Source organism: Eptesicus fuscus, chromosome 20, assembly GCF_027574615.1.
Source record: "Eptesicus fuscus isolate TK198812 chromosome 20, DD_ASM_mEF_20220401, whole genome shotgun sequence".
Lineage (NCBI taxonomy): Eukaryota > Metazoa > Chordata > Mammalia > Chiroptera > Vespertilionidae > Eptesicus > Eptesicus fuscus.
This window is the reverse complement of record NC_072492.1, coordinates 49,024,084-49,040,412: the sequence shown is the minus strand read 5'-3', so window position 1 is coordinate 49,040,412 and position 16,329 is coordinate 49,024,084. Positions and strand designations below refer to the sequence as shown.

Genomic DNA, 16,329 nt, shown 5'->3' with positions numbered 1-16,329 from the left:
ACCCTCCAGGTCCTGCCCGTGTAAATTACCGCTCCCTCCGTCATGTGTGTGACCAAAGCCTGCTTCCCGAGCGGGTCTCTTCCGGGAGCCCCCGGGCAAATGCCCAAACCCACAGGCGCCGGTCAGGCCCCACGTTCCCCGCTCTTCATCCCATCCCCCTCGTCCCTCGTCCAGCTGTCACCAAAAAACAACTCCAACAAGCAAGAGGTTCGAGAGATTCTCGGCCCCTGGCCATCCCCATACCCCGCCTTGCCTCCCACTCCCACGCCTGCCATCCCCCTGAGGTGCTTCACCCCCCCCCCCCGCGGTGGTCGGGGGTGCGGCCACCACGCTGGGAGCCTTGGGCATGCCCCCGGGACCCACGCTCCCACCCCACGTACCCACCCAACATTAAAGGAGCAAGAACATTCTCTAAAGGCCACCCCAAAAGACCATCGACCATAGAAGGGACTGTGGAATATACGCAAGAGGGAAGATGATCCAGCAACGAGAGCGAGCAAACCCATGCAGCACCCAGCACCACGGGCGACTCACCCACGCCACAGAGGGCAGGGCGGTTCCACGTGGGAGTGGCTGCCCGCGGCGGGCTTCGGGGGCTGGAAATGTAAGAGTGGAAGGCTGCTCACCTGGGGGAGGTGGAGGCCCAGCAGGCTGCCTCCCCGAGCACTTTTGTACCTGAGTGTCCTGCTGGAAGTCTATTACGTACTAGAGGCCCGGTGCACGACATTCGTGCACTGGGGGGGGGGGGGGTCCCTCAGCCAGGCCTGCACCCTCTTGCAGTCTGGGACCCCCGAGGGGTCCTTAGCGCTGCCACGGAGGCAGGAGAGGCTCCCGCCACCACCACTGCGCTCACCAGCCTTGAGCCCAGCTTCTGGCTGAGCGGCGCTCCCCCTGTGGGAGCGCTGACCACCAGGGGGCAGCTCCTGTGTTGAGTGTCTGCCCCCTGGTGGTCAGTGTGCTTCATAGCAACCAGTCGTTCCTCCGTTCGGTTGATTTGCATATTAGCTTTTTTATTATATAGGATTCTCGAGACTGCTCCAATCTAACATCCAGACCAGACTCCCTGACTGCCAGGGACCTCGGCGCCACCCCGTTCCCAGAACCTGGGGTGAGTTCTTGCTCTGGAAAACTGCCCAGCAAGCTGCCTCCTGCTCTTGCGGCCCCCGCCCCACCCAGGCCCGTCTCTCAGTCCCGGAGACTGCCCTTGCCCGCCTCTCTCCCCTTCAGCTCACACCTCTCCTGTGACCTGCGTTTGTCCCTTGCCAGCACCCACCCCTGTCCTTCCAACACACGCACCTCCTGCCCCATCAGGGCCTGGCTTCTACAAGGCTGATCCCCGGCCCACCCATCCCAGGAGAGCCTGTTCTCCCCCATGATCCGTGATCCGTGATCCCGGTGGGGGGAAGGAGGGGGACAGTAGTGCCAGCCCTGCCCCGTGCTGCTGGGCTCACGTGGTCCTGACCCTGTGGTGACCCCAGACCAGCCCCGGAGCCTCCACACACCCACACTCATCCCCTTCTCCAGGTCCCTCCGCCGTCTGAGGCCCAGCAGCACCCTCCCCCGGCCACCAGGCGGGTCCCATCCCACAACACACCCCGCAGAGTTGACCAGAAGACCTCTCAGGCTTGGCCTTCAGGCCTGGTGCCAGGAACGCGTCCAAGACCTGGGCTGGGCACCTCCCACCTCAAGATCCCAGCAAAGGCCTCCTCTGTCCTTCTCATACTCTGATGCTCCCCTGCGCCCCCTGGTGGCCGGTCACGAGCTCCTGGAGCCGCCAGAGAAGGGCAGGCAGGCTGTTCAATCCGCCTCTTTTGATTGACTGCCAGATGGTCCTATTCTTTCTAGAAAGCACCTCTGGGCACATGGAACCCCGAAAACAAGACAAGACAGTATATTAAATGTGGCTAGACTGCGGGGCAGCAGAGGTGGGGCGGGCGGGTGAGCACGGGCCTGGGGTCAACTGGAAGACAGTACACGGACATCGGGAGTAACAGAACTTATTTCTAGTCCCAGCCTTGGCGAGTGATAATCAGCGGAGGCATTCCAGAGCACCCAGGCACCCCAACACCACCAGGGTGCCCCGCCCCCGGCCTGTAACCAAATCCACCCGGCCAACAGTGGCCTCAGGAGATGTACGACCCACAGGTTGAGAACCACTAGCAGGGTCGCCTGAGACCATCGGAAAACACAGATATTTACATTATGATTCATAACAGTAGCAAAATTACAGTTATGAAGTAGCAACAAAAATAATTTTATGGTTGGGGGTCACCACAACATGAGGAACTGTATTAAAGGGTCACGGCATTAGAAAGGTTGAGAACTACTGCTCTAAAGCACTGTTTATCCAAAATTCTGATCTCACGCGTGTCCTGTATTTTATCTGGAAACCAGATTTGTGAGGTCTGAGGAAGGAACAGTCAGCACAGGCCGGGGAAAGGGCAGTGAGAGAGTCAGGAAGAACCGGGCACCTGGCATGGCGGGTGGGAGGGGGCGTGTCTGAGCCTCGGGTGGGGCTGAGCCCTTGGCCTCCAAACCCCTATAATGTACATCCACTGGCCATTGCTGTCACCTACTCCGCCCTCCTTGCTTCAAACCAGCTGTTTGTTCTCACACCTGGCTTCACGTTGGAATCACCTGGCAGTTTCAAAAAATTCCAACACCTGCGTCACCCTCAGGCATCCGATTTCTTTTCTTTTCTTTTTTTTTTAAATATATCTTTATTGATTTCAGAGAGGAAGGGAGAGGGAGAGAGAGATAGAAACATCAATGATGAGAGAGAATCATTGATCGGCTGCCTCCTGCATGTCCCCCACTGGGGATCAAGCCCGCAACCCAGTCACATGCCCTTGACCAGAATCAATCCTGGGATCCTTCAGTCCGCAGGCCAACGCTCTATCCACTGAGCCACACCAGTCAAGTTGAGCCTCTGATTTCTAATTTCTGGGGAGGGCACCTGGCACCAGCTGTTGCTAAGGGCAAGATTCCCCAGGAATAGACTTTCCGACTCTGGGTTCTGCGTGGGGACCTTTGTTGGGCGTGCACTCAGGCCAGCCCGAGGGAGCAAGGTCAGCAGACGGCAGAGGGAGAGGTGCCGCTGAGGAGGTGGGTGTAGCTGAGCCTTCAAACGGCCCAGGAGGGGCTCTGAGCTGGGGCGGCCCTTCCCCCAGGTCCTGAATGGAGGCAGGAAGGCCGGCTTTGTTTCTCATGCGCACCATCCTCACAGGGTGGGGCATCTTTTTCAGCCAAGGGCAATCCTTGGACAGGGACGCAGCTGAGCCTTGGCAGCCGGCGCCTGGCAACTGGGGGAAGGAGCTCTCAGACCTGGAGGAGGACAGGGGCTGTGCCCCACAGTACCCGCCGGGCGCCCATCTCCCCAAAGGCTGCCAACCCCTGGCAAGCAGAGAGGGTGCTGCAAGTGGCATAGTGCCCCTCACATCGCAGGAGTCTCCCAGCCGCATGATGGCCCTACCGTGCAGGAGGCACTCAGCGGCGAGGCTTTCTGGGGGGTCATTCTGAAACCTCCTTTGCATAGATTGGCTGGTTCACTGCTGGGCTGAGTGGCGCCCACACTAATTTGGGGTTCAATATCGGTCATAGGACAGAAACATTTCCTCAGGAACCTTCCAGACCTTCGGGCGTGATGTCACAGGCGAGAGGGGATCGCCACCTTCCGGAGAAAGAAGGCGCCTCTGGCTTCCTGAGCCGCTGGAATCACTGTCCGTCCAATAGGAAGGTGGTGTGAGCCCCACGTGTGATCTTCCGTTCTCTAGCAGCTACAAAGAAACAGGTGAACTTGATCTGAATCATAGATTTCATTTACCCTAATATGTAAAAAGTATTGTCATTTCAACAAGTAATAAATTATACATGTACATATACATGTACATATATATACTCATATATTGCACCAAGTCCTCAAAATTCAGTGTGCAGTTTACATGTACAGCACATGTCAATTCAGACCAGCCACACGCCAAGTGCTCAAGAGTCACGTGTGGTTAGAGGCCACCGTGACGGGCGGCGCAGATCTCGACGTTAAAGGCTAAGGAGAGAGCACTGCGTGGGCAGGAGTGTGGGTGCACGGGCGACGTGAGCGTGCGTGTGGGGGTGTGTTGTCATATCTGAAGGAGTCGGGGAGCTGGGACTTGAGAGACCGAGGTGAGACGGAGACGGGACACGCCGAGGGCCACGGGGAGGTTGGCTTGTTGTGGTCAATCACTCAACAAATACCTTCTGAGCACCTACTGGGAGTCGGAGCTGTGCTGGCTGCTGGGATTACAAAGATGAAGACACAGTCCCTGTCCTCAAGGTTCACAGCCCCCCCATGGGAGAGACAAGAGTAAAAAAAAAAAAAGGTGCCCTGGCTGGTTTGGCTCAGTGGATAGAGTGTCGGCGAGGGGTCCCGGGTTCGATTCCAGTCAAGGGCACATGTCCGGGTTGTGGGCTCAATCCCCAGTTGGGTGCGTGCAGGAGGCAGCTGATCAATGATTCTCTCTCATCATTGATTTTTCTCTCTCTCTCTTCCTCTCCCTTCCTCTCTGAAATCAATAGAAATATATTTTAAAAAATGGTCTTACTAGAGGCTAAGAAACAGTCCTCCAGGTGTTACCAGGTCAGTGGGAGGGCAGTGGGGATGGGGCACTTGGAACAGGTCATAGGCCCCTGATTAACCCCCAGCGGGAGACTCAGGTGAGGCATTTCTCCAGCCAGACCCTGAGGGGGAGGCTCTCCGGGGAAGCTCCCCTCCCTCCCCTCCTTTTCAGCCGAAGCCCCCAGTGCTAAAGGCACCCTAGAGCCCCCAAACATGGGCTTCAAGGTGGGAGATCTCTGGGCCCACCTGGGTTTATTGGCACAGGGAGGCTGGGCGAGGCCAGCGGGCTCCCCCAGGGGGCAGTGTGGGGCCGGGCGCAGTGTGGGCTGGAGAGGTGGCCCAGTGGCGGGTTAAGATAGGGACAAGGCACGGCCTGCTTCCCCTAGATCAGCTCACTTCGCTGCCAGCTCTGTGGCCTCCGGAGCCACGCCAGGTCCTCCGCGAGGGGAGTGGCCAGGCTGGCTCCGTTTCTGGCAGGCGCATTGGTAAACAAGCGAAATTCTCCTGAGAAGCATCTACAGTCCCCAAGAAGGGCTGGGTGTCGGGGCCGTGAGAGGAAGGGGTGTCTCCACTGGGGAATGAAGTTTTTTTTGTTTGTTTTGTTTTTTAATCCAACAATTATGAAAATCAAAACTAAGCAGACGCTCCCGTTCAGGCTCACCCCTCTTGCCAGCCTGGCTGCGCAGAGACTATGGCTGGGGGCTCAGAGTCTAAGAAGGAATCCAGCCTCAAACCATGTCCAGGCCCAGAGCATCTCAGGTCTGAATGAGGTCACAGAAGGACACCATGAGGTGGGGAGAAAGATACTGAGCCTCTCTCTCTACAAGAGCTCAGGTGTAGCTCAAAATGGGGGCGAGAGGAAGGGCTTAGAGATAGCACGGCAGCTCCGTGGGTGTATGGTCAGGGGGTGAGGGGGGGTCACCAAATGGAGGAACAGAAATCTCAGGCCTCTGACACCCATCAATATGGTACACAATTGAGCATAAACACTGTGCCAGGCACTGTACTAGGTATCAGGGTTACACACCTTAAATACAGCATAATCGCCCGGCTGGTGTGGCTCAGTGGTTGAGTGTCGACTCATGAACCAGGAGGTCACGGTTCGATTCCCAGTCAGGGCACATACCTGGCTTGAGGGCTCCATCCCCAGTGTGGGGCGTGCAGGAGGCAGCTGATCAATGATTCTCTCTCATCACCGATGTTTCTCTCTCTCTCTCCCTCTCCCTTCTTCTCTCTGAAATCAACAAAAAATATATATATTAAAAAAATACAACAGGATCTACATTCTCAAAAGGGGTTTGGTAAGGGAGAAATCAGAATTTGAAATCAAGGACTCTTACCTACAACCTAGCAGGTTCCTGGGGGTGGGGGTGGGGAACAGCACAGGGTGGCATGCTGCTTCACAAAAGGGGGGCTCATCCTCCCTCCCTCACAGGCGGATAATCTAAGTAAAGCATTCAGTGTAGTACCTGGCATTAAGTTGCCGTTCAATACACGGCAGCTATTATTAGCCATTATTACAAGAAGCTGCAGAATAAACACGCACATCTTCCTGAAGAGCCAATTTTACTCAGCGATTAGGGAGGAAGGACAGCCTTTTATATTATAACAAGCACAGGCACAGCTGATGGAGAATGCAAAACTCACTTGGATTTTTTTTCATTGTTTTTTTTCCCCACTGAATATATTTTAATTTTATTTATCTTTATGGATAATCCTCACCTGAGGACATTTTTCCATGGATTTTTAGAGGGAGTGGAAAGGAGGGGGAGAGGCAGAGAGAGAAACATTAATTCGAGAGAGAGACATCGATTGGTTGCCTCCTGCACATGCCCCAACTGGGTGGAGATGGAGCTTGCAACCCAGGTATGTGCCCTTGACCAGAATTGAACCCGGGACCCTTCTGTCTGCAGGTGGACGCTCTATCCACTGAGCCAAACCGGGTAGGGCCTCCCTTGGATTTTTGATATCAAAGATTTCTGGCCCGCATTGCCCTGCTCTCTTCAGCCTACTTACACCCCCTCCCCCCCATTCTCCAATCAGCACGGGAACTAGAAAAGCTTGGAGTCAGGCGACCCAGGGTCCAATTTGCATCTGCCAGTTACTACCTTGTGACCTGAAGTAGTATAATTACTTTTTATATTTTAAAATGGCAATATGAAGCAGACCATAAGTATAACAGTTCTGCTGATCTAGAATTTTAGTGTAGGTGGGGGTGGGAGGGTTGAAATATTAAAATAATAGTTAATGCCCTAGCCCGGTGGTCGGCAAACTGCGGCCCGCGAGCCACATGCGGCTCTTTGGCTCCTTAAGTGTGGCTCTTCCACAAAATACCACGGTCTGGGCGAGTCTATTTTGAAGAAGTGGCGTTAGAAGTTTAAGTTTAAAAAATTTGACTCTCAAAAGAAATTTCAATCGTTGTCCTGTTGATATTTGGCTCTGTTGACTAACGAGTTTGCCGACCACTGCCCTAACCGGTTTGGCTCAGTGGATAGAGCATCTGCCTGCGGACTGAAGGGTCCCAGGTTTGATTCCGGTCAAGGGCATGTACCTTGGTTGCGGGCACATCCCAGTCGGGAGTGTGCAGGAGGCAGCTGAATCGGTGGTTCTCTCTCATCGATGTTTCTAACCCTCTATCCTTCTCCCTCTCCCTTCCTCTCTGTAAAAAAAAAAAAAAAAATAAAATAATAATAATAATAGTTAAACTTTATTGAGGGAACTGTGTGCCAGGCATTGTTCTGTTTCATTTAATTCTCCCAATCATCTGATGAGACAGATACTGCTATTATCACCTCTATTTTACAGACGAGAACATGAAGGTGAAAAGAAGTTTATCAGCTTGCCTACCTTTATAAGATCAGTAAGTGTCAATGACAAAAATTAGAATCTGCGACTCCCACTCCTAACTATCTGGCTATCTTACCTCTCGCCACACATAAAAAGCCTCATGGAGCATTGAACTCATCTAGGTAGATTTATAGGCAAACCGCAGGAATCACTAAAACTTGATCTTTTCTGATTTTTCTCTGGGCCTCCTTCACCCACGTCCAAATCAGTCCCTAAGGAGTCATCACCTTCCAAGCTTTGCATGGAATTTCCTAATACAATATATTCTAGATACACTCTATACAAGCCTATTAAAGCCTTGCTTACACGCTGACATGGAGTCGCTTTTTAACTATTTAATGTGTATGTTTTGTCTCCCCAACTGGATTGTAAACACCCAGAGGGCAGGGACTGTCTCGCTCCTTCCGGTCCGGGTAGGAGGTTAGAGACGCCCAGGGAGCTGTTGTTGACAGCATCCGCCCCACCTCCGCCCCGCCCCTTCCCCTCGGCGACCACTCCGCTTCCTCCACCTCGGCCTCCACCCCTTCCCGCTTCCTCCGCTTTGATCCCTTCTGGCCCCGCCCCTCCCTCGTGGAGTCCTTCCTTTCCCCCAGGCTCCCGCAACCTCTCCAGCGTCCCCTAGCGACCGGGCGGTAGCTCCTAGCAACCGCATCTCGGCTCCCTGACGACGGCGGCACGTCGGGCCACGTCAGCGCGTCGTGGCCCCGCCCCCGCGCCGGCTGGCCACGCCTCCCCGTGTCTGGGCCGCCGCCGCCACCTCCGCCGCCGCCGGAGACTCGCGCAGAGCAGTTATGGCGGATCCCGCAGCGCCCGCGCCTGCAGCCCCGGCTCCCGCCCAGGCCCCGGCCGCGGTTCCTGAGGCGGCCCCGGCCCCGACCCCAGACACAGCCCCGGCCCCGGCCCCAGCCCCGGCGCCCGCCCCGGACTCGGCCTCCCGGCCGTCCTCGGACTCCGGCCCCGAAGCCGGCTCGCAGCGCCTGCTGTTCTCTCACGACCTGGTGTCGGGCCGTTACCGCGGCTCCGTGCACTTCGGGCTCGTGCGCCTCATCCACGGCGAGGACTCGGACTCGGAGGGCGAGGAGGAGGGCCGCGGGAGCTCGGGCTGCTCCGAGGCGGGGGGCGCGGGCCACGAGGAGGGCCGGGCCAGCCCGCTGCGCCGCGGCTATGTGCGCGTCCAGTGGTACCCGGAGGGCGTCAAGCAGCACGTGAAGGAGACCAAGGTGCGGCGGGCCCGCCGGGCGGGGGCGGGGGCCGGGGCCGGCGGAGGGGCACCTACCTGCAGAGCCGGGGGCCGGGGGCCGGGGGCCGGGGGCCGGGGCCGGGGCGGGAGGTGCTGCCGCCGTGGGCCCAGGTGGGAGGACCGGCCTCGGCGGCGGGGACGCTCCCGTGCAAAGTCATTGCACCAGCCCTGGGCCGCCGGCCGCCGGGCTCCCCGCGCGAAGGGATCCGAAGCCATGCCGTGGTGCGGTGTGGGCCTCAAGGTTATGTACGTGGGGCCTCTGCCCGGTCGCCCTGGGGGTGCTCGGGCTCAGAGGCGCGCCGGGCATGACACCAGTGCGGCGTTTCGCTGACCCCCAGGAGCCACATGCCGCATTGTGCATCCCGGCCGGTGCCGGGAGGGGTGTGGGCATGCCCAGGCCGAGACACAGGTGAAACCCCCGGGCGACAGAAAAACCCCCACAAGTTCACCAGATTGCAGAGTGCGTTAGCCTGGGTGCGGGAACCGAGCCCCTTCCTGCCTCACCTTGGTGCCTCATTCCCGTGGCTGCGGGAACTTTGTGCGTGGAATCACTGCCGATCGGAGCCTGGGCATTAGCGGTGCGGGGGGAGGGGCTGTGACAGCTGCCCCGGATCGATGACTCCTAAGTGCAGTTGGACTTCTTGGGGGAAAAGACTAGAGAACCTTGGACGGAGGAGCAACACCCTTTGGGAACCTGGAGGGTTTTTGTTTGTTTGTTTTTGTGTTTTGTTTCGTTTTTTGACCTGAGGCTGTAAGCAGACAGCAGACTCCCATTTGGTATTTCGGTGAGGCTGGTGAATATTGCAGTTTTACCCAACCAAGGGTTTATCGTCAGAAACCTGAAACCTTGACCCAAGGTTGGTGTGGTGGCTTTTCACGTCTTGTTTTCCTGAGTGTGACTTCCTATCAGTGATTCACACACGCAACCCTGTATCTCTCACCCCTTCTCCATGCCCTCCTCCCCGTGTCCTCCTCCTCCCCTTCCAGAAAACATTTCCGAGCAAGAAGCAGGACCAGGTTGTCTGAGCTGCCTGGGACGGAGAGGTCTGAGCTGGGGACGGGGAGGGCACGTCAGAAGTTAATCTGGGTTTCTCACACGCCGGGGGACACGGGGCAGGACTGGGGCTTCGTGCCACGTGACAGCGGGGGTCTGTGGCGAGGGTTTGGGCAGAGAGAGCCTTCGATCCAGTCCCCAGTGGCGGGAGTGACCGCTGACACCCGCAGGGTCTTTTTTCCACCCTCGCCCTCTCGCATGCACCAGAGAACAGACATCCACACGCAGGACCCGGCCGCCCCTCAGAGAAATGCAAACCAGGGAAGACGATAAGTCCCTGTGTCAAGTCTCTGGAGCAGGGGTCCTCAAACTTTTTAAACAGGGGGCCAGTTCACTGTCCCTCAGACCGTTGGAAGGCCGGACTATAGTTTAAAAAAAAAAACTATGAACAAATTCTTATGCACACTGCACATACCTTATTTTGAAGTAAAAAACCAAAACGGCAGAAACACCCGCATGTGGCCCGCGGGCCGTAGTGTGAGGACGCCTGCTCTGGAGGATAAATCTTTTTGCAGCAGCGCACCTGTTAAGAAGGACCACCAGTATTGTCTTGTCGGGGAGAGATTTTTGCTCGAGGTACCGTTTGTGCACTGTCTTAGCAGCAGATGTTGCCAGTAACTTTGCAGGGGCTTTAAAACAATGTTTTCCCTTCACCATCTTCTCTAGAGGTTGGCGACTCCGGAATGCCCCTCGCGTGACGGGGTTCGGGGAGCAGGCCCCTCACTCCCCGGAGCTGCCATGCTCATCCTTGGTTTTGGTGGTTCACTTTGTTTACAGTTCTGTTCCCTCTGCCTCTCCCCTACCACGTGTGGTTGTACAAAGTTTGACTTAAAATACCGATTTTGGAACTAAACAGAAAGTGACTTGAAGGCACCAGCTTGGATTCATGTTGAAGCTGCCCTCTTGTGACGTGTGTTGAATTGGTTGACATTTTTGGGGCTCCAGGGGCAGTGTTTCTGTGGCTTCCGGGCTTAGCAAAAGCCAAGGGCGGAGGAATTCTAGGAAGTGGAGGCGCGGGTGGCAGGCCCAGGCCTTCCTTTAGGACTTGGGGATAGGTTTGTGCGGGGAGGACATTCATTCCTGGCAGGTAAGCTGTTACCAGGAGCCGCATGTGGCCCGGGTGAGCTGAACGTGGCTCCTGTTTTGCTTCTGGCTACGGACTAGGGTGGTAGGGTGGGTCCTTGCTTGGAGCGCTGTGGTTTAGGAAGAGTTTCCTTCACACCTGCCACCCACGCCTTATCAATCCGTGGAGGTGGCAGCGTGCTGTACAGGAGAGACCATGAGACAGACAGCGTTTGGGTTCTGATGTCTCCCACATCACCAATGTGCTGATGAGATTTGAGAACCCCGTTACTGGTAGAATAATGTAGTGACAGTCTGAGGAAACATTTCTTTTTAAAATTTTCACCTATTGGAATTTTTGTGTGTGTAATATGTTTTTATTGATTTGAGAGCGAGAGAGCGAGAGAAACATTGATGCGAGAGAAACATCTATCGGCTGCCTCCTGCATGCACCCCGACCAGGGATTGAGCCCACAACCTGGGCATGTGCCCTGACCAGGAATCAAACCGGTGATCTTTTGGTACACAGGGTGACACTCAACCAACTGAGCCACAGCAGCCAGGGCACCTGCCGGAACTTTTAAAATAGTGTCCTTTTAATGTGGAGTAGTAGGCTGTGGAGCATTTTGGTACTTTGTTTCGTTTTGTTGTCAATCCTCACCCGAGGATATTTTTCCATTGATTTTTAGCGAGAGTGGGGGAGAGAGAGAAAGACAGAGAGAAACATCGATGTGAGAGAAACACATCGATTGGTTGCCTCCTGCACAAGCCCTGACCAGGGCCGGCCCGGGAGGAGCCTGCAACCAAGGTACGTGTGTTGCCCTTGATGGGAATCGAACCCGGGACCTTTTGGTCTGCAAGCCAACGCTCTATCCACTGAGCCAATCTGGCTAGGGCCATTTTTGTTGTTTTCATGTTAATTTGGTGGGCAATGAATAAAGGCTTAATATTACTCTCTAATGTCTTTTAACTTTTTTTTGATGAACAAATTTCAAAAAGAGAGGTGAAGAGGCTGGCTCATGAGTCCTCCCCCTTCCTGGCCACTTCCATAAATTTTTTTTTTAAAATATATTTCTTTATTGATTTCAGAGAGGAAGGGAGAAGGAGAGAGAGATAGAAACATCAATGATGAGAGAGAATCATTGACCGGCTGCCTCCTGCACACCCCGCAAAGGGGATCGAGCCCGCAACCCAGGCATGTGCCCTTGGCCGGAATCGAACCCGGGACCCCCCAGTCCGCAGGCCGACGCTCTATCCACTGAGCCAAGCCGGCTAGGGCCACTTCCATAAATTTAATCAACAGAAATAAAAGTCGTAGCTTTGCCTTAAAACTGTGGAACTTATGATTTAGTTCCTGAGGTTCCAGCAGCCCAGGGTGTAGGGCTTCCTCCCTCTCCTGAGCCCTTAGCGTGATAGCGGATTTATCCACTGGAAACTTTTCCCCTTTGGCCACCGATCTCCTTTTGGGGACTTGCTCCTCCCCACCAGCGGTAATCCCTTCGGTGAAGGTTCTGATTGAAGCCAAATGCCCACAGCCTCTTCGCCTCCTGAGCCCTGGCCAGCCTCGGCGGGTCTTCTGGCTTCACCTGCCGCGGTTGGGCCCCGCGGCCCCGCCCCTGCGAGGAAGACAGCTGTGCTTCAGTCCAGGTCCGGGGTGTCCTGTTCATGCGTTAGCTCTCCCCGCTCGTGTGCGCTCTCTGCTTTAAGCTGCCATAACACTTAGGGTCTCAGCTGGCTTGAGATGTAATGTCTGTAAATTAGGGCCGTGGCCGTGATCACCCTGCCGTGTGTGTGTGTGTGTGTGTGTGTGTGTGTGTGTGTGTGTGTGTGTAAAACATCCCTGATGACGGGCCCCTCGGGAATTGGCTTTTCGCTTTATTTTTGGCTCCTCCTCAGGCCGCATTCCCCTGGGGAAAGCTGTTGAGGTGCAGCATCGCAGCCTGTGAAGCGTGCTGGCCTCATCTGCCCAGGTGCCGGACCCATTAGGAGCAATTGCTCTAATGAACTAATAGGAAGAAGCTATGTAAGGCTACCCAAGCTGCAGGGCTAATGCACCTCATGGTACGGTATTCAGAGAGGATCCCAGCGCTTCCAGGCTCTGAGCTGCTCTGGGATTTTATTCTTGGTCCTTTGGTTTCCCCCTCCCGGCTCCTGGGACTCATGCCTTCCTGGTGCCTCTGTCTAGCTTGTCGCCTGACTCTAGGGCACTTTCATCCGAGGAGGGACGGGTGTTTGTGTCCTGTGATTGGAAGTCAAAACCCTTGGTGCTCTTCCTGCTGTCACCTGCTCTGAATGACCTTGGCTTACTCACTGCTTCGTTTTCTCTGCTATAAAACACGAGATTTTTCTAGCCCCATAAGGGAGCCTGCGCAGGTGGAATAACCAGAAGTGTGGGTGGGTGGGGCCTGGCGCGGCCACTTGGCTGTTAGCAGCTGTCATCCTGATGTCCATCAACCAGAACCAGCCCCGCCCTTCAGGAGATCACTTCCGGGTGTCACAGGGCGGTGCCACACCAAAGAGGCATCAGTTCCCATCGATGTGGTGTTGCTTGTGACCTGGTGGATTACAGATTTGAGTTCTTTATTACGCCTCTTCTGTAAATGCGCATGAGCTTCACTCCTGTTGCCTTATAAGAAATTCAGTCATGCACATTTAAAGTAACACCTGCTAAAGTCCACCCACCTCCAGGAGGGGAGGGGATGAATACCTGAGTGTGCATATTTCCCAGCATCTGGAAGGCATCTTCTGAAATTCCCGAATGACAGGTGACGAGATTGTGAATTATAAGGATGGTAGAGTATTGCTTTTGTATTTTAAGATAATAATAAGAACAGACATATAGTGTGCCAGGTGCTCAAGTGCTTATGTGTATTACTCAATACCCAGGACAACCCTGTGAATTCGGTCCTATTCTCATGTGTCTGAGGAGGAAACTGAGGACCAGAGAGGTTAAGTAACTCCTCCAATGTCACACTGCTAAAGAGTGGAGTAACCTGAACACAAACGGAAGTAAAGATAGTGTGCCTCACCTGACGGTGTTTAAGTTGAGGATTTATAGATCATTACAGCGTCTGAATACCCTGATCAAACCTGAGGCACATGCCCTGCGGTGGGCATGACTCATCCAGGCTTTCCACACTTAAATCCTAGTGGGGGAGGATGACCTCAGGTGAGGAGAGAGGAGAGTGCTGGCATGGGGGAAGGTGTGCCAGTTCGGGAGGGAGGACACGGCCGTGCAGCAGTATGGGAGAAACACCGCATTTGCACGTGCGCTGTGCTGCTTTCTGTTCTAGTTTCCATTCCCTGGCCCCCCAGCCATTTCAAAATGCCTGTCAGAGAGTACTTTTTATTCCTGCAGATGCCCTAGATGTCGAAGGAGTGCCCCCTCCGAGTCTGATTCATTGCAACACTGGTTCGTCCCCACCTCCACCTCCCGGAGCAAATCGAGTCGGGGCAGTGGCATTATTCTGTGCTGCCTTGGAAGTGGCCGGGTTAGGAAATCCGCCTTACTCCCTGCCTCCGCCACCTCCGTCCCCTCTGGCGGCTGTTGTCACCTCCCGCTGGGAATGCTGAGTCATGAGACAGGTTCAGAAGGACGCCGTGGCGAGAGGCTGCGTCCTGCTCAGGTCCAGTTCCTTCCCTGCAGTTGCCCTGAACTTGACTGCATGCGATCTCCACCTAATTTTGCTTTAGGACGTGAAAGGTCTCTTTGTGCCCTCCCATCCCCGCGTCACTGTGATCCCTGCTTTTCTCTTCATCTTCCTGTTCTATCATGAGGAACTTTCCCTCCCTTTCTTACTATTTTATTTCACCCTCAGGCCTCGTGGAACGCAGTGGCACTCTGGGGCTGTGGTTAGAGTGTGGAGCGTGAATTGCCATCACAGCTGGGCCATGTCGGTGTCAGCTGCCCCCATGGTCCCCTCAGAGTTGGATTTAGGGCAGTATCTGTGATGAGTGCGTTCTCTTAAAGAGCCATCCTGTAGTTTTAACCCGGGAGAACATGATCTGTGCTCCTGTTCTGATTGGTAGAAGCTTTCAGTTTCTCTGCCCAGAGCTGAGCCTGTTTCTGGATGGGCTGGGAGGGTGCTAATTTACATGGATACTCACAGGCGGACCCTGCATGTATAAAGTGCTTTTTCTGCTTACAAGATGCTGTTGCTAATATTTACTAGGATTTTGCTCTTTTATCTGTAGCTCCTCCTTGAGGCTCCCCTGGCCAAGTCCTGAGAAGGTCAGGGTTTTAATGCTGCCGCATCCACATTTGCAGCTTACCGAGCGGGGCACACATTGCGAATTGCCTGTTTCTGACATTTCCGCCAGCCTCGGGCTCTGTTAGGGACCACCTGACGTGTGGTTACGGACAGGGAGGAGCAACATGCTTGCTGAAATGTGTAGCTCAGAATAAAAGGAATCATGGTCACGGACAGCCCTCTGGGTTTGCCGACTCCCAGGCTGTGTGCCCCTGCTCGGCTCCTCAGCTGGGCTCTGCGGCCCGGGTGTCGTGTCCTCATGTCCTTCCACCCAGGCGGGCTGTGCGGAGCGGGCTGCGGTCAGTCTTACCACAGGTATACGGCGTTCTTTTGAAGCAGGATTGTGAAATGCATGTTTTTGTGACTTAAACATGGAGGCAAATGCTATTCTGCTGTTCAGAAGTATTCAGTGAGGCAGAAGGTACTGGAATGAATGTCCTTTTTGGGTTAAATCTTGTTGAATATTTGGTTGTGGGGTTTTTGTTTGTTTGCATATTTCAAGAGACGGAAACGTGTACTTTTCTGTAGCTCAGTCAAAGGATGGAGACACTAACCAGGTCACCCTTGTTTAATGAATAGCATAGCTGTATATGGAGAAGATGCATTTTAACTACGACAATTAACAGTTTTGAATCTGAGACACTAAAAAGGGGGAGGGCAGTCACTCCTGCCCCGCAATCAAGTTGAAACCGCAGCTGGCCGAGCAGCGGCAGCCTTGGGAAGGAGCCTCTTCATTTGCATCCTGCGGGGAGCGCTCCTTTCCTGCCGCCTCTGAGGCTCCTCTCCAGTTCCCATCCTTTCTGAGGGAGGTGTGCTGGGGGAGGGCCGGAGCCAGGGATGGGCACGTCCACGGGCCTGCACTTGCCCCCCAGGGTGTGGACGGGAAGGACCTCGGACCATCTGCGTCCTCCGTGTGGCTCCGGGAGCGTCGGGACCTGGCGTGCTCCTGCTGAAAGCCCCGGCTTGCTGCTCCGGCTGTTAGTTACTTAAGGGAGTCCAGGGCCCTGACGTCGGTGATGTCATCTTCCAGCAAAGAAAGAGAGCATCTTTCCCCGCCCTCCCCCTCCCCCTCCCCCTCCCCCTCGCCCTCGCCCTCGACGTGCTTAGTGGGAAGGAGGGTCCCAGCAACCTGCTGGTGGGGACGGTGTCTGCCTCCGCATCCTGGTGACCTGCACACCCCCCCTGCCTCTCCGCCTCTGGCATGGACGGCTCTCCTGCCGGTCACGGAGGACTAGTGCATTGCCGGCCCTGCGTTCCTGACTTCCCCGTTTCTGTCCCTTTG

The 16,329-nt window shown here is 55.1% G+C and overlaps 1 protein-coding gene across 1 annotated transcript in view; it reads left to right on the top strand.

Moving 5' to 3' along the window:
- The first annotated feature begins 8,232 nt into the window (after window positions 1-8,232).
- Window positions 8,233-16,329, top strand: part of UBE2O (ubiquitin conjugating enzyme E2 O) — a 37,101-nt gene continuing 29,004 nt past the window's right edge. The window contains exon 1 of the mRNA XM_008155023.3: window positions 8,233-8,661. Within this exon, the coding sequence (XP_008153245.2) occupies window positions 8,233-8,661 (429 nt within the window). The remainder of the gene's footprint in view (window positions 8,662-16,329) is intronic.